Genomic DNA, 18092 nt, shown 5'->3' on the forward strand with positions numbered 1-18092 from the left:
TCTAAAGAAAATTAAACATATACAGAAAGATTATACAAAAACAAATTTCAATCACCAAGCCTGTCACTTGAAGCAAATATCCATTCCTTCTTAAATGTCCGCGGCAGCGAGTGTGTTGAGCCGTTTAGTGAAACTGACGCAAATAACAGTTTAAATAAATAAAATACTTCTGATATAAACATTTATATTAAATATGCCATTCAAGTTAATGGAGTTAAACACTTAAACATGAAATCATTACTGAAGTTACAACATTTTTTTAAATTCAATCATTAGAAATATTTGTTGTGGATGCGATTGTTTTTGAACACTTTTCTGTGGCGTGTTTTAATGTTTTAACCACAGAGATAATTGCTTATCATGATAATACCAGATTGTCTGAGAAAATAGTTTCGTGCAAATAATGCCCAAGGCCTATCTGTTTCCATTAAAAATATAAATCAATTAAAAATACAATTCGGCCAGTGGAAAAGATTGAGAAAAACTTTCTCTGAAATATATTTTACACTATTTGATTTTCAGGCTATTCAAAAACAAGGCAAGGATAGACAACTACTTGATTTGTATTAATGTAATGTTTCTTGTACCGTTTATATCATTTGCATATGATTATTCATCCACGTGATAACGTTTAAGTTATCACGTGGATGAATAATCATATGCAAATGATATGTAGATGAGGATCTGCATAGTAAACCTAGGCGTTGTAAGCTCCATATATGGTTATTTCGGGTGGAGACGCATGTGCGCACAATCTTCCGCTGACTGGGATTTATAAAGTGAATTCTGCGCAGGTTCTGGCGTACGAACGGTTTTATAAGTCTGAATATTTTTTTGCGTACGCCATTTTTGGCTTTCGGGCGCACGTACACTTTTAGTAAGGTTCCTACGCACAGTTTTATAAATGAGGCCCCTGGTGCTCTTCGTGTATTGGTCAAAAAATGACCGAAATAAATTTATATCAATGAAACTATAATTTAGTTTGATAAGGTTTTTTATTTAATATTTTGTATTTTTAGGCGATTTTATGGTACTAAATAATATTTAAGATGCGTTTATAATCCATTTATTCACTTTTTGAGCAAAGACCTGAAAATTAAATTTCCAGCTTAAACTGTGGTAAATCTCGAATGACTGAAGTTTGGTCTCTTTTTAAAGACGACACTTGGCAGATTATTGCTGAAGTGAAAGAAGTTTTGAAGAGTGAACAAAAGTTACAGAATTTAACGTTTATTGTTATGAAAAATGATTTTTATATGAAATATATATTTTCAAAAACATGTTTTACTCTAAAACTGTGAGAAAATCAAAGCCATAAATCTAAACAAGTTGAAACAAATTTGAGCCTGATATCTCAAAAAATGATCTTTCAGTGAGAGTGTGTTCGGCTGCAGTACCAAACGCTTCCACTAGAGGAAATTCGTTTCCCATTAATTTCCAATGCGCTCATTTTTGACCGCGAGGAGCACAAGCGTGACTATTGTTTTCAGGACCATTTAACCTGTTGGAATCACATCCATGATTTTTTTTGTGTGTGTGTTCACAGCAAGTGCCAAACCCTTTACCAAGTTTCATACTATTCTGATGAAGAAAGAAATTCTTTAAAAAAATAAATGTAAAATCTTTTGGTCAAAAAGAGAGCACCAGGGGGTTCATTTTGTAAAGATCCATATTACGTACCTGTGAGCAATATTTGGATTTGGAGACGACCTGAAGGAGCTTCATTATTGGCTGAGACTGGGAGACCAGAGGTGAGGTGGCATGGATTACCGCGGTGAACTCCTGACCTGGGCTGGTCCCTACATCAACAGAGCACAGAGAGTGAGCGTACTTAACTTCAGGACACTTTGGCTGCGTCCGAAATTGCATACTTTCTTACTATATAGTAGGTGAAAAACAGCATGTGACAAAAGAATTCAGAAGTCGCATTAACCGAAAAACCCATCGCGCGTTGGAAGAGGATTCGGTTAGAACTACAAACACGAGTGAAAAGTGTAAAAAAAAACTACAGACATGGAGGACGTATGTAGAGAGGTTTAGATAAAGGGGTTTGAGAGATTAATTATCAGCATCTAACCTGACAAAAATGTTTACATTGTACAATGACTGGTAGGATACAGTTTTTATTATTGCTTGACAAAAATTTCAAGATTTCAATTCCATTCTTGTGATTTGATTCCGATTTTGATTCAATATTGACTAATTTGGATACATGTTTATTTTAAATTTTATTTAAAAAAAAGAATCTCACCTAATGCTGTAAACATAGAGGGCCCAATCTGCTGGTATTATTAAAGGTTAAAAATAACAAATTAAATTAAATATAATGCAGTTTTTGTTATAATAAATGTAAATTATTTAATGACATAAGTAAAAATATAATAAATATGTAATATAGTGCTCAGCAAAATCTCCTCTCTAGCTATTGTTTCTATTCAATTAACATGCTATGGCTTTCCTGAGGTAAATGTAAAATTATGTGACATAATTGTTCTCCTGCTGTTATTGACCTCTTTCCGTGGTTGAAAAACACTAATTTTGATATTATGTATACTTTCGGTAAGTTGTACTGCATCTTTAAATAAAAAAGTAACAGATGTAACTGTAACAGAAGTAACAGTAACAGTCTCCGCATGAAAGACCCACGACTGGCAGATGAACGTGCTACTGCATTTCTCTCCGAAACAGTAGGAAATTAAATTAGATTGAATGGAGGATTTTAACTGTGACAAGATGATTGACAGGGCAGTTTACGGTGACAGGACGCACGCGACAGATCTGTCCGTTAAAGATGACGAAGTAGTGTGTCCCAAAGCTTGCCTACTATTTTGCTACACACTCAGAAGTATGTACTTTTTCTTCACAAAAAGAGTACATACTTTTAGGACGTAGTATAAGTAGGCGAATTGGGATGCAGCCTAGGTGAAAATACCCGGATGACCTACTACTTCCGGTGGGATTCTGAAGTGTGCATCTGATGGACTCTTTACTATCCCATGAGGCCACAGGAGAGGATTTGTGAATGGCAGTGAAGCGATGGTAGGTCACATGATAATGACAATGTGTGCTGGATTACATACTATATATAGAACATACTTATTTAGTGGTCTCATACTATATACATAGATACTCCAATGACTGCTGTAGTTGCAAAGTACACTGAAAAAAATGATTTGTTGAATTTACTACATTTTTTTTATGGTAAGTGGTTGCACACAATTGATTTTAGCTACATTTAAACAAATGCATTACGTTGAACTAAAATGTATTAAGTTCAACTTAATGCATTTGTTTAAATGTAGCTAAAATCAATTGTGTGCAACCACTTACGATAACATTTTTTTAGTAAATTCAACTATCATTTTTTTAGTGTAACTTATAGTTAGTAGACCGTCTAAAGTGGACTGTTGAAATAAAGGGTTACTGAAATTGCACATAGAAGCGACAAGTAACACAATGCATTAAACATGACATTTTTAAATAACAGTGTTTTCAATAATATTGATTTTCTTTAGAGAACCCTCTGCAGTGCACGCTCACCCAGGTTGTAGTAGTAGAAGGGGTAGTGCGCCAGGTGTGTGGAGTATTCGGGCAGAACCAGCAGCCCTCCAGGTAAGGCGTTCCACATGAACTTATTTCTGGAGATGTGCGAGTAAACTCGGTCCTTTATGATCTGACAGACATTAAAACAGCAGCATTAAATATAACGGTAACACTTTACAATAAGGTTCATTAGTTAACATCAGTTAATGTAGTAACTAACATGAACTAACCATGAGCAATACATTTGTTACAGTATTTGTTCATCTTTAACGTTAGTTAATAAAAATACAGCTGTTCATTGTTAGTTCATGTTAGTTCCCAGTGCATTAACTAATGTCTAAAGTATTAGTAAACGTTTAAAAAATTAACATTAACAAAGATTATTAGATGCTGTATATGTACAGTTAATTATTAGATAATGTTAACTAATGTTAAACTTAATTGTAAAGTGTTACCAATATAACAATCACATTAAATCAAAACCACACTCATTTAGTTTTTGGGAACGATCACTTGCACCCGTTGGCCAGCAGGGGGCGCAGTTAGGCCATACTTCTGTGCACACTTGACATCTCATTCGCCAATTAACCTAAGGGCAGGGAACTAAGTATGTGCTAATGATGTATGGCATCCTGTGCTGGTTTAATTTCCCCTGGCAGACCTTCCTCTCTGTCAGACACACACACCTCGTCTGACCCAGCTCACCTCCAGTGTGGTGAGCACAATCTTATCCACTGAGGAGAAGTAGGCGTCCCAGAGCATCTGTGTCCGCTGTCTGAGAGCCAGAACCCGGTCAGGGGAGACCGCCCGAACCGTGGACGGAACCTGAGGAACAGAACCATAGGAGATCAGTGGAGTAAGTCCAAAACCTCAGTCGAGTTTACCTCCACAAACTCTCTCAGACACACGTGTGTGTAACAACACTTCATAATAATGGTCCGTCATTAATAAGTAACTATGCAGGACTAATGAGTAGTTCTACATGAACACTTCAGCTACTACTGTTAACTAATATAGAAACAAGCTTAACTAATCAGTAATATTACATTTAAGAGATAGTTCCATTAGTTAATCAATAATTACTTAATGAGATTAGCCTAATTAATAACTATTAACTAACTAACAAATTATAAAGAACATCATGGTGTGTCTGAGGCGATCAGTCATCATTTTTACTCTGAATATAGTCATAAAATGCATCACTAATAACTCAAGTGTTACAAAGACTGCAGGAACTACAAGTGATCTAAACATCTTTTCACTTTAAAATAATGAAGAGTGACTAGGCAACACTTGAGTAATTACTGATGCATTTTATGATCACGTTGAGAGTAAATAAAGACAATTGCTAACGTCTCAGACACATTAATGTTGTGATTAGCAGTGAATTAGTAATTCTTAATAATTTGTCATAATTACCTATTAGTTCTTAATGATGCCAATCTCATTAAGTAATTATTGATTACCTAATGAAGAACTATCTTAGTCCTGAATGTGATATTACTTGCTGATTAGATAAGCATGTTTCCATATTAGCTCATTGTAGAGGCTGAAGTGTTAATGTAGACTTTTTATGCGTTTTAGCCGTTCATTTACAGGACAACTGTGTTTCGGTATGGAATGAATTTAGTCTCAAAATGATTAACACATGCATGCCCAATTATCCATGAACTTTATAAATGTTGCAGATATGTTTCACTATACAATCCACAACGCCAAATGCACTTTAACTTGCGTGTGCAAAATTGAGAATTAAATTAGTGTGCAGCAATTTATACAAATTTTGTGAATACAAATGTTTTGTATTAGTGTATCATAATTTGCACATGCAACAAGGAAGATGTGCATTTGTGGATCAGGTAATAAAATAATTTAAATTAATATTTCATGTAATTTTTATTTATTTATTCATTTAATTAGTTGTGTATCATGCTAATGTACAAATTAATTAGCAAAAGTGCTATATAAATAACAATATATATATATATATATATATATATATATATATATATATATATATATATATATATATATATATTTGTTAATATTCTGCATCAATAGTTAGTTAACATTAATGCAGTATCTAACATGAAGCCTAACAATGAACAATAGCATTATTAATCTTTAAAATGTTTTTTTGGTTTTTCAAATAGTCTCCCATGACCACCTTTTTTAAATAAAAAAACAGTAAAATATTATTAGAATGTAAAACAGCTGTTCTCTATGTGAATATACAGTAAAGTGTAATTTATTCCTGTGATCAAAGCTGAATTTTCAGCATCATTACTCCAGTCTTCAGTGTCACATGATCCTTCAGAAATCACTCTAATATGAGGATTTGATGATCAAGAAACATTTATGATTATTATCAGTGTTGTGGTGCTTAACATTTTCATGGGAAAAATGTCTTTGATGATTGAAAAAGTAGCATTTATTTCAAATAGAAATCTTTTGTAACATAATGAATGTCATTGTTGGTTTGTGACGTGAGATATAACTGATGAAAAGTTTACCAAACATTGATGTCACAAAGCAGCAGGAAGACTATTTCATTAAACTATGATAAAAATAGTGAAAGTCACAGAATCTAAGAACATCATCATATGTTTTTAATTAATCTTTTTCCATCCTTATGTTCCCTCTTCAGGAGGAAGAGCGGGAAGCACGGTTACCTGTAGCAACAGTCTCTCGTCGCCCTCGACGACGGCCTGGTTCCACTGGATGACATCAGAGAAAGGTAATTCCCATCCGTTACTGAGTAACACCGGGATACAAGCGGCCTGTGAGGACAGAGGAGGCAGAGACTATAATTAGCATCAGCACAAACAAGTCCTCTGCTGAAACACACACACACACACACACACACACACACACACACACACACACACACACACACGCGCACACACACACTCACACACACACACACACACACACACACACACTAACTCACATAAAAAAAATCACACAAACTCACTCACTCACACACATAAACATCACCCCCCCCCCCCCCACACACACACACACCAACACCTGTTTTACATCCGCTCCAGCTTTCTGTCGGTGAGCCTCATCAGCACTCGACCTGCACACACACACACACACTCACAGTCACAGTCACACACACACACACAGTCCAGGTTCACCCCAAATACACTGAAATTTAGTGCATCTGAGTTTCCCCTTTAGGCAAGGTTATGAGATCGAATATCTCGCGTGTGATGAAGCGGTCTGGGTGTGTACGGTGTCTCGGAGGGGCCAGTTCGTGACTGTTCTCACACAGCACTCTAATCGCACACACAGATGTGTTAATTACCCCGTCTGAACAGCAGAGACACAGGAGTCCATGATTTATTGAAGCGCAGTTGCTCTCCATCCCTCCTGTTTACTATTCCATCTTGATGTTGCTCTACTTTTCCTCCCAGACTCCTTGTTTGCCTTTTTCCGTAGTTCAGCCGGGATTCTGCTCTTTTTAATTAAATCACAAGAGAATGCAATCCTAATAACGGGCCGAGATCAAACCGGAGTGTGAAGCCATGCTTTCATCCTAAACGCAGCGAGCCGCTCCAGGTGTTGATCTCTCCTCTCCTCCTGAAACACTCGGAGATCAGGAGCCGGTGTTTCAGGACCAGCACTGTCTCTCTGCGAGGAGTGTGTCGAGGAACACACACACACACACACACACACAGAGACGGCGTGAGGTTAGAGATCTGGAGGGTCTCGTACTGTGGCATGTGGGAGTTTACAGAGCTAAGATATCTTATTTAAACTCATGTATTTTTGACCCAAATACATTTATAAAACCGATTGGATGAGCCACGATCGAATTAGAAACCACGCATCTTATCTTTTATTCTTTTTATGTTTTAATTTTATAGTTTAATTATTTTATTTTTGTAGTTTTTATTTATGCAAGAGACAAAAAAGGTATATTATTTTAAATAATCGTTAATTTACATTATAAAATTTAGCCACTTAAAGCAGAAGGATCTAATTCATACCCTGAACTGGGGCAAATCATGTAGTTTAATTTTATTTTTAATTGCCACATAAACAGCCTAGAGTTAGGATAACGAACATATATTAATTGGTGTTCAATCTGATAACATTTAATGATAAATATATGTTATTTAACACACAACTGTGACTGCATTTATTTAATATAATTATTTTTTATAATATAATATAATTTAATGTAATTTAATTACATTTTATATTTATTATTTATTTATTGTATTTTAATTGACACATTGTTTGGAAACCACAAAACGGCCACTGTTAGGAAAATGTACCATGGTATATTATGCAGTGTTTATTCTGAGAACTATTAATAATACATTTATGGATCTAATTTATACCCTTATCAGTGATAAATCCTGAAGTTTAATTTTATTTTAATTGCCACATAGCTTCAGAACCATAAATAGCCTATAGTTAGAATAATGAGCTATATTTATTGGTGTTCAGTTTGATAATGTTTAATATTAAATGTAACTTATTTAACACACATCTGTGACTGCATTTATTTTATTTTATTTTATTTTATTTTATTTTAATTTTTATTTGATCAATATAAGCATTTAGATGCTGTTGAGTCCGAGTCTGGTATTGATAATGTCTGTTATAAAAATTCCAAGCTCTTCCTGACAGACTACACAGAATTATATTTAAATAATATAAAATACATATATAAAAAAAAAAGAAAAAAAAAAAAGAAAAAAAAAAGTAATATATTTAATATTAATGTTTTGAAAATTCATTGTTTTGAATTTGGACATGCGAATTTGCATTGAAATCCGTTCTAATTGTGTTTTTAGATACTAAATCTGCAAAAGGGATTGATGATAATTAATCTTAACTACAGGAATATGGATATTGATCAAAATATGGCATTATGTCACTCACACATTCTCTTAGCTTGAGAACAGAAATGGCCATTTACCCACTGCTGAAAAAACTAAAGAGAACATCGTGACTAGATTCAGGATTTTAACACCTTTGATCTGAAATCCCTTTCCCATGAAACACTTTTGTTTCATTTCGGTACTAATATTTACACTTTAGGTACTCATATGTACCTTTAAAGCTACAATATGTAATATGTTTCGCCACTAGGGGTCGCTAACCTCTTTCTCCGGAAGAAGAAACCGCTGTCTAAGTTACCAATTTGATCATTTCTAGCCCTATTCTGAACTGAGGTAACTACCTAATCGATTTCAAACTGCCAAATGTTAACTCGCTGAACACTGACAGCTGTAGCCTACTTCCCCACATTAGTTAAACATTTGTAAACTGTATCGTACACACGGCATGGTAAATGCGTGTGTTACTAGCACAGGTGTAAGCGTATATGGATTGTTATGCTAAACTGCGAACCGATACATTTTATGAGACGCTGTGTGAGTTCCCTTATTAACTCACAGCGTCTCATAAAATGTATTCAGAGCAAACAACCCTGACGTTAAACCTTAAAAACCTACTTATATGATGTTTTCTTATTCTTCGGTATCTTGCAAGTTACAACCATATTCTCTCGTCCTCTGCTCGTCCGTTTGAAAACTGCGCGCGATGCCGGCGAACGTAAAAAAAAATTCATGAAAACACATTTACACATGAGTGTAAACAACCTTATTTAGCCTATTTTACCTGATAGCCCATTTTAGCAGTGAAAATAGCAATTGATGGAGAAGGTCTGACTATTTCCTTCAGAAAGACTGTTGGTTAGCTAGCTCATTTAAAATATCCTAAAAAAAAAAATGTTTAAAATAGATTTGATATTTATATTGTAGTTGAAAACAGCCCTGTGAGAAATTCATAGTAAAGTTCATAAAAAGTAAAAAGTTCATAGAATTAAAATTTATCTAAACTTTTTTGACCCTGCCTCTTAAAAGAATCGGAATCGAGAATCGTTAGGAATCGGAATCGAAACAAGGAATTGGAATCGGAATCGTTCAAATTTAAACGATACCCAACCCTAATGAGGACATTTCACTCTACTGGACTAACTTACCCACAAGTGCTGAATAATACTCACACAGGGCAGTTTATTAGACGAATGAAACTTGTGTGGTAACGCTGTTTAACTCGGTCTACACTATCACACTAAACTGCATTTGAGTGTGTTAAAGTTATAATGTTATTCTATGTGTTTGTTTGTCTGTATGAAACTAGCAGTGAGCGAGATCAACATTAGAGTAACAGACTGATCATATTCTAACATTTCATCTTGTTGAGCTATATAACACTGATTAGTTGTATGTACATTTGCTCACCCGTCTAATAAAGCTCACGCAGGAGCGGAGTCTCTGTCGAGTCGAAGTTAGCCGCGGACGCTAGCTCTCGGCATCTCGAAAACGCCGCGCTGATATTGATCCTCGTTTTAGTTCTCCTTTTGTCCCAAAGTCTGCTTGCCATGATCCATAATGTTTGAACGAAACAACAACAGCGTGAGCGCGCCGCTAGACGTTACGCAGTGTTCCATGTCTGTTGCCATGGTTACTACGGCAGTACGAGCGGAAACCAGGGATAACGCGGATAATACGTCATCGACAGGCGACAAGTGAACAGGGACGGGCACTTTATAAAATTGAGAATTTCTCTGAATTTACAAATTCTTGGAAACATTTAGGATAATGGAAGTACACAAATGAAAGAAATATATATGACTCTGCAAGTGTTTTTTTGAATATTTTGATACAAAATTCTTACATATTGTACCTTTAAGGTACCAATATCCACACTTTAGGTACAAAAGTGGAAAGGTACCACAGCTTTTGTACCTTTTCTTCTGAGAGTGCCCGGTCAGGAGCTTCTTGGCCTGGAATGTTTGAGAACCTCTGTTCTAGAACTTTCCGCAGGGCTTGTAATTGCCAGTTCTTTCTGTGGCTTTGGCTTCCTCCAAAGAAAAGAGATCTCTGAACTCAGACAGGGGCTTATGTGGAGTAAATGCGAGGGAATCAGTGTGAGGGTCGAGCCGTTGCCAAACCCAGCGTTCTGCGGATTCATGCATTGAGCGAGAGCTTCCGGCCCTTTCACACACACCAGCAGGACGTCCAGGAATATACAAGAATACACACGCCTGGGAAGGTTTTCCACTCGCCGGCTAATGTGCTGTTTATCCGGGAGACTCCGAGACCTGACTGTTTTCATAATCCACCAGACCGTCCTCGCATCTCTAAAGGGATTGTGGGTAACAACACTTTATAATAATGGTCTGTCATTAATAAGTAACTATGCAGGAAGTAATGCAGGACTAATGAGTAGTTCTACATGAACACTTCTGCTGCTACTATTAACTAATATAGAAACATGCTTAAGTAATCAGTAAGGAATATTAAATAGGACTAAGATAGTTCCTTATTAGGTAATCAATAATTACTTATCATTAAGAACTAATAGGTAATTATGACAAATTATAAAGAATTACTAATTAATTAGGGGAGAGCCGGGACGATTGAAACGCAGGACGGATGAAACACTGAGATTTCCTTGAAAACCACTCACGTCATGTACGTCAAATTTCGTTAGTACGTACTGCACGCAATGCCTACCATACCCGTGAAAACATTTCTACTTTACGTCGTGCCGGTTTGGAGTTAAAGCCGCAAAGCTGTTTTTGAGTGCGGTGAGTGAATTCTTTCATGCGGTGCTTTTTTTGACTGACAAGTTCTATTTATTGTTTCATGTGCCATTGTAATGATAATACGGCAGGTGTATCAGTACTGCAACACACCCTTAAGTGTGTGTTATCTGAGTTTATTTTAAGGGCAAAAGAGGTTTAATGACAGGAGGCGTCCCGACCGCACGTCCTGCCAGTTAAACCTGGTCATAGCCTATACTGTTCATAGATTCATATACTGTTCCTAGACTTGTGTTTCTTTTAATGCAAATTCATTTTCAATTACGCAACACGTTATCTCTTTAATAATCATCAATTGTCCAATCTTCAATAAATTTAATTTATCGTCTTCTGGTTGACCTCGTTTTCTTCATAATAACAGGCTATTCAACTAGCAAACACTCAATATGACTCAAGGAAAAAATGTAAGAAAATTAATTGTAAACGTATTTGTCTGTCTTCGTCAAAATAGCCTATTAGAAAGATTACAAAATGCGCATAGGCTTATCGCCTATTGTTTATTGGCTGACATGACAAAAATGGTTAATATGAACCTTTAAATTAAAATAAATTACAAAATATATTTGTAACAATATGTACATAAGTTACTTGTCAGGTATTGGTCACAAAAACAAGCATTAGATGAATAGTTAGCCGTGTAAACTGTTATGTTTCATTCGTCCCACCCCTGTGTTGCAATCGTCCCGCCTGAAGCACAACTACCGTTCAAGTCAAATTTTTATTTAAATCATTCTATATTTGTACCGAATAACACATGATACTAAGAGAACACATATGTGAGTTGTTGATCACAAAAAAAAATCTATCTGTAACCTAAAATGACATTTATCTGAAAAGTGTTTCAACTGTCCCGGCTCCCCCCTTCTAATCACAACATTAACATATCTGAGACGTTAGCAATTGTCTTTTTTTACACTCAACATGGTCATAAAATGCATCACTAATAACTCAAGTGTTGCCTAGTCACTATGCAGGAACTACTAGTGATCTGGACCATTATTTTAAATGGTGAAAAACATCTTTTTCACTTTAAAATAATGGTCTAGAGATCATTAGTAGTTCTTGAAGATTGTCTTTTTTTTACTCAGAACATGGTCATAACATGCATCACTAATTACTCAAGTACCTAGTCACTCTTATAGGACTAGTGATGACTATATTCAGAGTAAAAATGATGACTGATGGTCTCAGACACACCATAATCTTCTTTATAATTTGTCAGTTAGTTAATAGTTATCAATGAGGCTAATATCATTAAGTAATTATTGATTAACTAATAAGGAACTATCTCCCAAATGAGATTTCCTTACTGATTAGTTAAGCTCGTTTCTATATTAGTTAATAGTAGCTGAAGTGTTCATGTAGAACTACTCATTAGTCCTGCATTACTTCCTGCATAGTTACTTATTAATGACGGATCATTATTATAAAGTGTTACCGGATTGTGAAGCGTTCTCGGCTGTGTTCAGTTAATTAAAAACTGTTTTACCTGCAGAGACTCGAGGAACCGGAACGAGCCCAAGCGTCGGCCGCGAGGAACCAGACAGAAGGTGGAGTTGTGGAGCAGCTCTTGGTAGTCAAATCTATGAAGAAAAATGAAGAAAATAATAATACGTTTAGGTTAAAATATGGCAAATGTCACATTGCTCTGGTTTTGCCAGATTTTACATTAATTGATCCAAAAATCATCCAAAAATAAATATAAATTATTAATTTATATTGGTTATTCTTATTAAAAAAAAGTCACAAAAACTTCCTTAAATCAAACAGTGCAATTTATTAATTACAGTGAGATGCATAGAATTATCAGCTTAAAAAGGCTGAATAGTAAAACTGAGTTAATATGCAATCGGTAAGATTTTTTAATGCTTTTAAAGAGTCTCTTCTGCTCACCAAAGCAGCTGCATTTATTGGCATAATAGCATAATCAGATGTTTACTATGTGAATATATAGTAAAGTGTAATTTATTCCTGTGATCAAAGCTGAATGTTCAGCATCATTACTCCAGTCTTCAGTGTCACATGATCCTTCAGAAATCACTCTAATATGATGATTTGAGGATCAACAAACATGTATGATTATTACCAGTGTTGAAAACTGTCATATTTGTGTGGAAACTGTGATATATTTTATATTTCAGGACTCTTTGAAAAGAACAGCATTTATTTGAAATAGAATCTTTTGTAATATTATAAATGTCTACTGTCACTTTTGATCAGTTGAATGCATCTTTGCTGAAAAAAAAAATTAATTTCTGAGAAAAGAACATTACTGACTCCAAACTTTTTAATGAATGTAACATAATATAATATAATATAATATAAAATGATGGTCATATGAGCATTTCCTAACATTTCCAAATCCAGTTCCCCCATTTCCTTTTTCTTTTCTCTCTCTCTGTTCGATCAAAGTGTCAAAGATGCTGAAAGTAAGAAGAAGAAAAAAAATGGCAACATTAAGGAAACCTATTAGCCAATGCAAAGAGCAAGCTTTCACAGGCTGTTTAAAGAGGCCCTTTGAGACCCACAGGCGGTTTTGATCTGAGCGAGCCGTCGTCTTTGCCTCGAGCTGTTGTCCCTGGCAACCATTTATGGTTTCTAAGAACACGCTGAATCCAGAAGCTTTGTGTGATTGCCACCGCTGGATGATAAGTGAGGATGAAGGTGGGAAGATCCCACAGTGTGTTAATGAGTATGGAGATTGAGTATTGTACCACAGATCTGGTTCCAGTGCCAACAGAAAAACATTTTACTGATGCTAACTAACATTCAATATGAATTGTCAGCTGAAAGTCACAGGAAAGTGAAAAAAGTCCCTCAAGAGCGTTGTAGAGCAGTGTTAGGTGTAACGCATTACAGGTAACTCGAGTTCCCTTTCGTGGTCACTACGAGTTACGTCAGTGACGACGAAATGGGGGTTTCGCTCAGAAGCCTATCACCTTCGAGTATTAGAAAACGAGCCAATGGCAGTGGAAATGCCATGTGTCTGCGGAATTTGCATGCGTAACTCCGCCCTACCTCGTGGGTATATAAGGAAGTATGCCGCAACATGCAGATATGCTTTTGCTTCGGAGCCAAGAGGTCCTCTTCACTCATCGAGTCATCGAGTGTTCTTCGAGACGAGCTTCTTTCCAGTCTGTGTTGGTGTCATAGGCGATTCCAGCGAGTTTCACATTCCCGGTCTGCATCCATTGTGTGTGTTTCTCCCTGGCCGTCTCGGCATAGTCTCGGCATAGATTGCAAAGTTTTCTTCTCACAAAAGAGCTTGCACGGGCATGTCTTTTTAAAGATGTCTCGTCCGTGTGTTTCTGGGTGCGGTCGTGCCGTGCCTTCCTCTGAATGGCATGATCGCTGCATTGCGTGTTTGGGCTTAGAACACACAAAGGCAGCTTTCATGGATGAGTCATGTTCTCACTGCGGGAACATGACCATCGTTGAGCTGAGATCGAGACTGCGTGACCTGTCTAAAGGTAGAGTCCCCTCTGCCACACCCCGATCTGTCCCCTCCACGAGAGCCCTGGCTGGTGGCCAGGGTGATCTGAGGGTTATGGTGTGGAACACTGCCCTGACGATGCTTCCCTGGGCCACACCCCCCTCTGCAGCTCAGCAACCCGCGAGTGTTTCAAATGTTGTCATGGGGGCCGTCTACGGATGTGCCTCGTATCGCATTTGGCGCTCCAGAGGAAGAATCGATGTCGATCGCAGCATCACAAGGCGAGCTGGATTCTTCTGGAGATGATGATTCCCTCCGGGGTCCCAGCACCGTCTGAGTTGGAACCAGAACTGACGCCTATGCTCTCCCGGGCCACCGCGAGCATCGGGTTAGCATGGAACCCTCCACCCTGTCCTGAGTGTTCGCGGTTGGATGATTGTTCTTGGGGGTGGCACCCGCTGACACCCGTCAGCTCACCTCCCCCCAGTTCCCTTCTTCCCGGAGGTGCATGAGGAGGTCACGAGATCCTGGAAGGCCCCGTTGTCTTCCCGCGATCGTTCGGCGGCCTCCTCCGCCTTCTCTGCCCTTGATGAGGCCGTGGTCCATGGGTACACTGGGGTTCCCACCGTAGAACACTCTATTGCGATGCAACTGTGTCCGCAGAGTGCTTCGACGTGGCCTGGTGACCCAAAGCACCCCTCCAAGGCCTGTAGGTTTTCGTCCACTCTTCTACAGAGCTGCGGGGAAGGCCGCCGCCTCGCTGCATGCCATGGCCATCCTTCAGGTCTACCAGGCCAGGATGCTCAAGGACATGCACGAGGGCAGAGCTGACCAAGGGCTCTTTGATGAGCTGCGTGCCGCCACCGACCTCGCTCTCCGGGCGGCGAAGGTTACCACACGCTCCCTTGGTCAGGTGATGTCCACTAGTGTGGTCCAGGAACGACACCTGTGGCTTAACCTGGCTGATATGCGAGATGCCGAGCGGACTCGTCTGCTCGACTCTCCTATCTTCCAGGCTGGCCTTTTCGGCGGCGCAGTCGAGGACTTCGCCCAAAAGTTCTCGGCTGCCCAGAAACAGACTGAGGCTATTAAGCACATACTGCCCCGGCGACCAGCTGCTGCCTCCACCCAGTCACCGGCACAGTCAACTCAGTCTGTTCGCCGCCGAGGGCGCCCTTCTGTGACCCCCGCCCCTCCCGCTCGGCCCAAGCAGCAGTCTTCACCCGCGCCGTGGAGGTGGTCGCAGGAAGGTGCCCCAGTCCGCTCAAGCCTGTTAATTTCCTGATAATTTACTCTCCCCCACGTCACCCAAGATATTCATGTCTTTCTTTCTTCAGTCGAAAAGAAATGAAGGTTTTTGAGGAAAACATTCCAGGATTTTTCACCATATAGTGTCTTCAATGGGGTCCAACGGGTCGAAGGTCCAAATGTGAGTTTCAGTGCAGCTTCAAAGTCTCGACACGATCCAGCCGAGGAATAAGAGTCTTATCTAGACAAACCAGCGGACATTTTATAAAATAAAATAAACATTTATATACTTTTAACCACAAATGCTCGTCTGGCACTAGCTGTGATGCGACACGCATTACATAATCATGTTGAAAGGTCAAGCGTGACGTAGGCGTAAGAACCTGTTTACTAAGCAAACATGTAAAGACATTTAAAAAATGATCTTACAGATCTATCACAGGCTCAGCTCCCTCCTACTTTCACTCACTCCTACGAGTCTACATCCCTGCCAGAAGCCTACGATCGGCCAACGAGCGACGTCTCGTGGTTCCATCCCAGAAAGCCACAAAATCACTTTCCAGAACATTCTCATTCACAGTTCCATGCTGGTGGAACGCTCTCCCCACCCTCATCCGGAATGCAGAATCCCTGACAACCTTCAAAAAACATCTGAAAACCCATCTCTTCCGGGAGCACTTAACCTCATAAAAAAAAAAAAAAAAAAAAAAAAAAAAAAAAAAACACCTCCCCTTTCCCTCTAAACCTCACTTATCGGGCTTATGCTACTCTGAATAATGCCTGAACTTTGTATCTTGAGCACTTCTTGCGCTGCTTTTTGTTTTTTGCCTCTTCATGATGACTCGCTTAATCTAGTCCTACTTTGTAAGTCGCTTTGGATAAAAGCGTCTGCTAAATGACTAAATAAAAAAAAAAAAAAAAAAAAAAAAAAAAGTTTCAATGATTTTGAAGTTGGAGGACAAAATGAGAGGGAGTTTTTCGCCCTACTCTACATTTCTGACCCGCGTGACCTTTCAACCTGATTACACAATGTGTGTCTCATCATGTGAATTATCAGGAAATTTTAGTTCTTAAGTGAACTAATCCTTCAAGCTAAAATTAAAACTGAAAAATAAAATAAAAGCTAATTCAAAATATTAATAAATAATAGTAGTATAATGGCAGTCTAGTCAAGTCAGCTTTATTTCTATAGTGCTTAGATCGTTTCAAAGCAGCTTTACAGGGATAAACAGGAAAATAATGATTCAAATCTCTAAAAGACAATAGTATCATTGTTCAGCTGAGGTCAGTTCAGTCAGTGTTAATAGTATATAAATAATACTGAAATAATACTGATCATAAATCCATTCGATAATTGAGAGACTGCAAATGCAGGCGTAGCGCTGCTGAAATCTGTGGTTGTTTATATCACTCTCCAGATTATTATATTCTCATTTTCAGCATCATGTCATGTCAGTGAACTTCTCATCGACACATAAACACGTGTTGCTTCTGGTGTTTGAACTGAGTGTGTGTGTGTGTGTGTGTCTGTGTGATTAAACCGCTTGCTGGATATCATTTGAGTGATGTTTTTACTGCAATTCGCCTCGTTTTGTTTGGCTCCGGGTCGGCAGAACCGTTATAGCGCTGAAAGAACCCAATGTTCCCCGCAGAACAAGCCCACGTTCGCTGGCCTGAGCGAAACCTCCCGCGGGAGTGTAAACACACTCGTATGAAAGCGTCTCTATCTGCATTTAGCAGGAGGGGTGTTGATTTCCCGGTGGAGGAAACACTGCGAACACACATCTCTCTCTCTGACCCACTGTTGATTTCATTTCTGCCCCAACATGCATCATCTTTGAGCAAATAAATAAAAATGCATTGGCCGTTTGCATTAACTTCCTGCATAGAACCCCTTAATGAACACAGCTGGACTTTTTTATGCAGTTTATACACACATACACACACACACACACACACACACTCTCACACATGCACATGCACACACACACGCACGCACACACACACACTCGCACACACACACTCACACACTCACTCGCACACACAAACTTACACAGACTATCTGACACAGACACACACACACACACACACACACACACACACACACGCACACACATACACACACTCTCTCACACACACACACACGCACACGCACACACACACACTCTCTCACAAACATGCACACACACACACACACACACACACACACACACACACACACACACACACACA

The 18092-nt window shown here is 38.4% G+C and overlaps 1 protein-coding gene and 1 long non-coding RNA gene across 4 annotated transcripts in view; one reads left to right on the top strand and one right to left on the bottom strand.

Moving 5' to 3' along the window:
* ext1c (exostoses (multiple) 1c) overlaps positions 1–18092 on the bottom strand; it is a 78116-nt gene that overhangs the window by 5975 nt on the left and 54049 nt on the right. For all 3 annotated transcript variants that reach the window (XM_079878118.1, XM_079878120.1, XM_079878119.1), the window contains exons 4-8: positions 12669–12762; positions 6216–6323; positions 4249–4368; positions 3541–3673; positions 1681–1799 (exon numbers count right to left, since the gene is read on the bottom strand). In XM_079878118.1, coding sequence (XP_079734244.1) covers positions 1681–1799; positions 3541–3673; positions 4249–4368; positions 6216–6323; positions 12669–12762 — 574 coding nt within the window. The remainder of the gene's footprint in view (positions 1–1680; positions 1800–3540; positions 3674–4248; positions 4369–6215; positions 6324–12668; positions 12763–18092) is intronic.
* The window catches only part of LOC307162688, a 39279-nt gene continuing 25493 nt past the window's right edge, over positions 4307–18092 (top strand). Inside the window, exons 1-2 of the long non-coding RNA XR_013821966.1 lie at positions 4307–4399; positions 6191–6280. This is a non-coding gene — a long non-coding RNA (uncharacterized lncRNA). The remainder of the gene's footprint in view (positions 4400–6190; positions 6281–18092) is intronic.

This window comes from Squalius cephalus (genome assembly GCF_949319135.1).
Source record: "Squalius cephalus genome assembly, chromosome: 8".
NCBI classification, from domain to species: Eukaryota; Metazoa; Chordata; class Actinopteri; order Cypriniformes; family Leuciscidae; genus Squalius; species Squalius cephalus.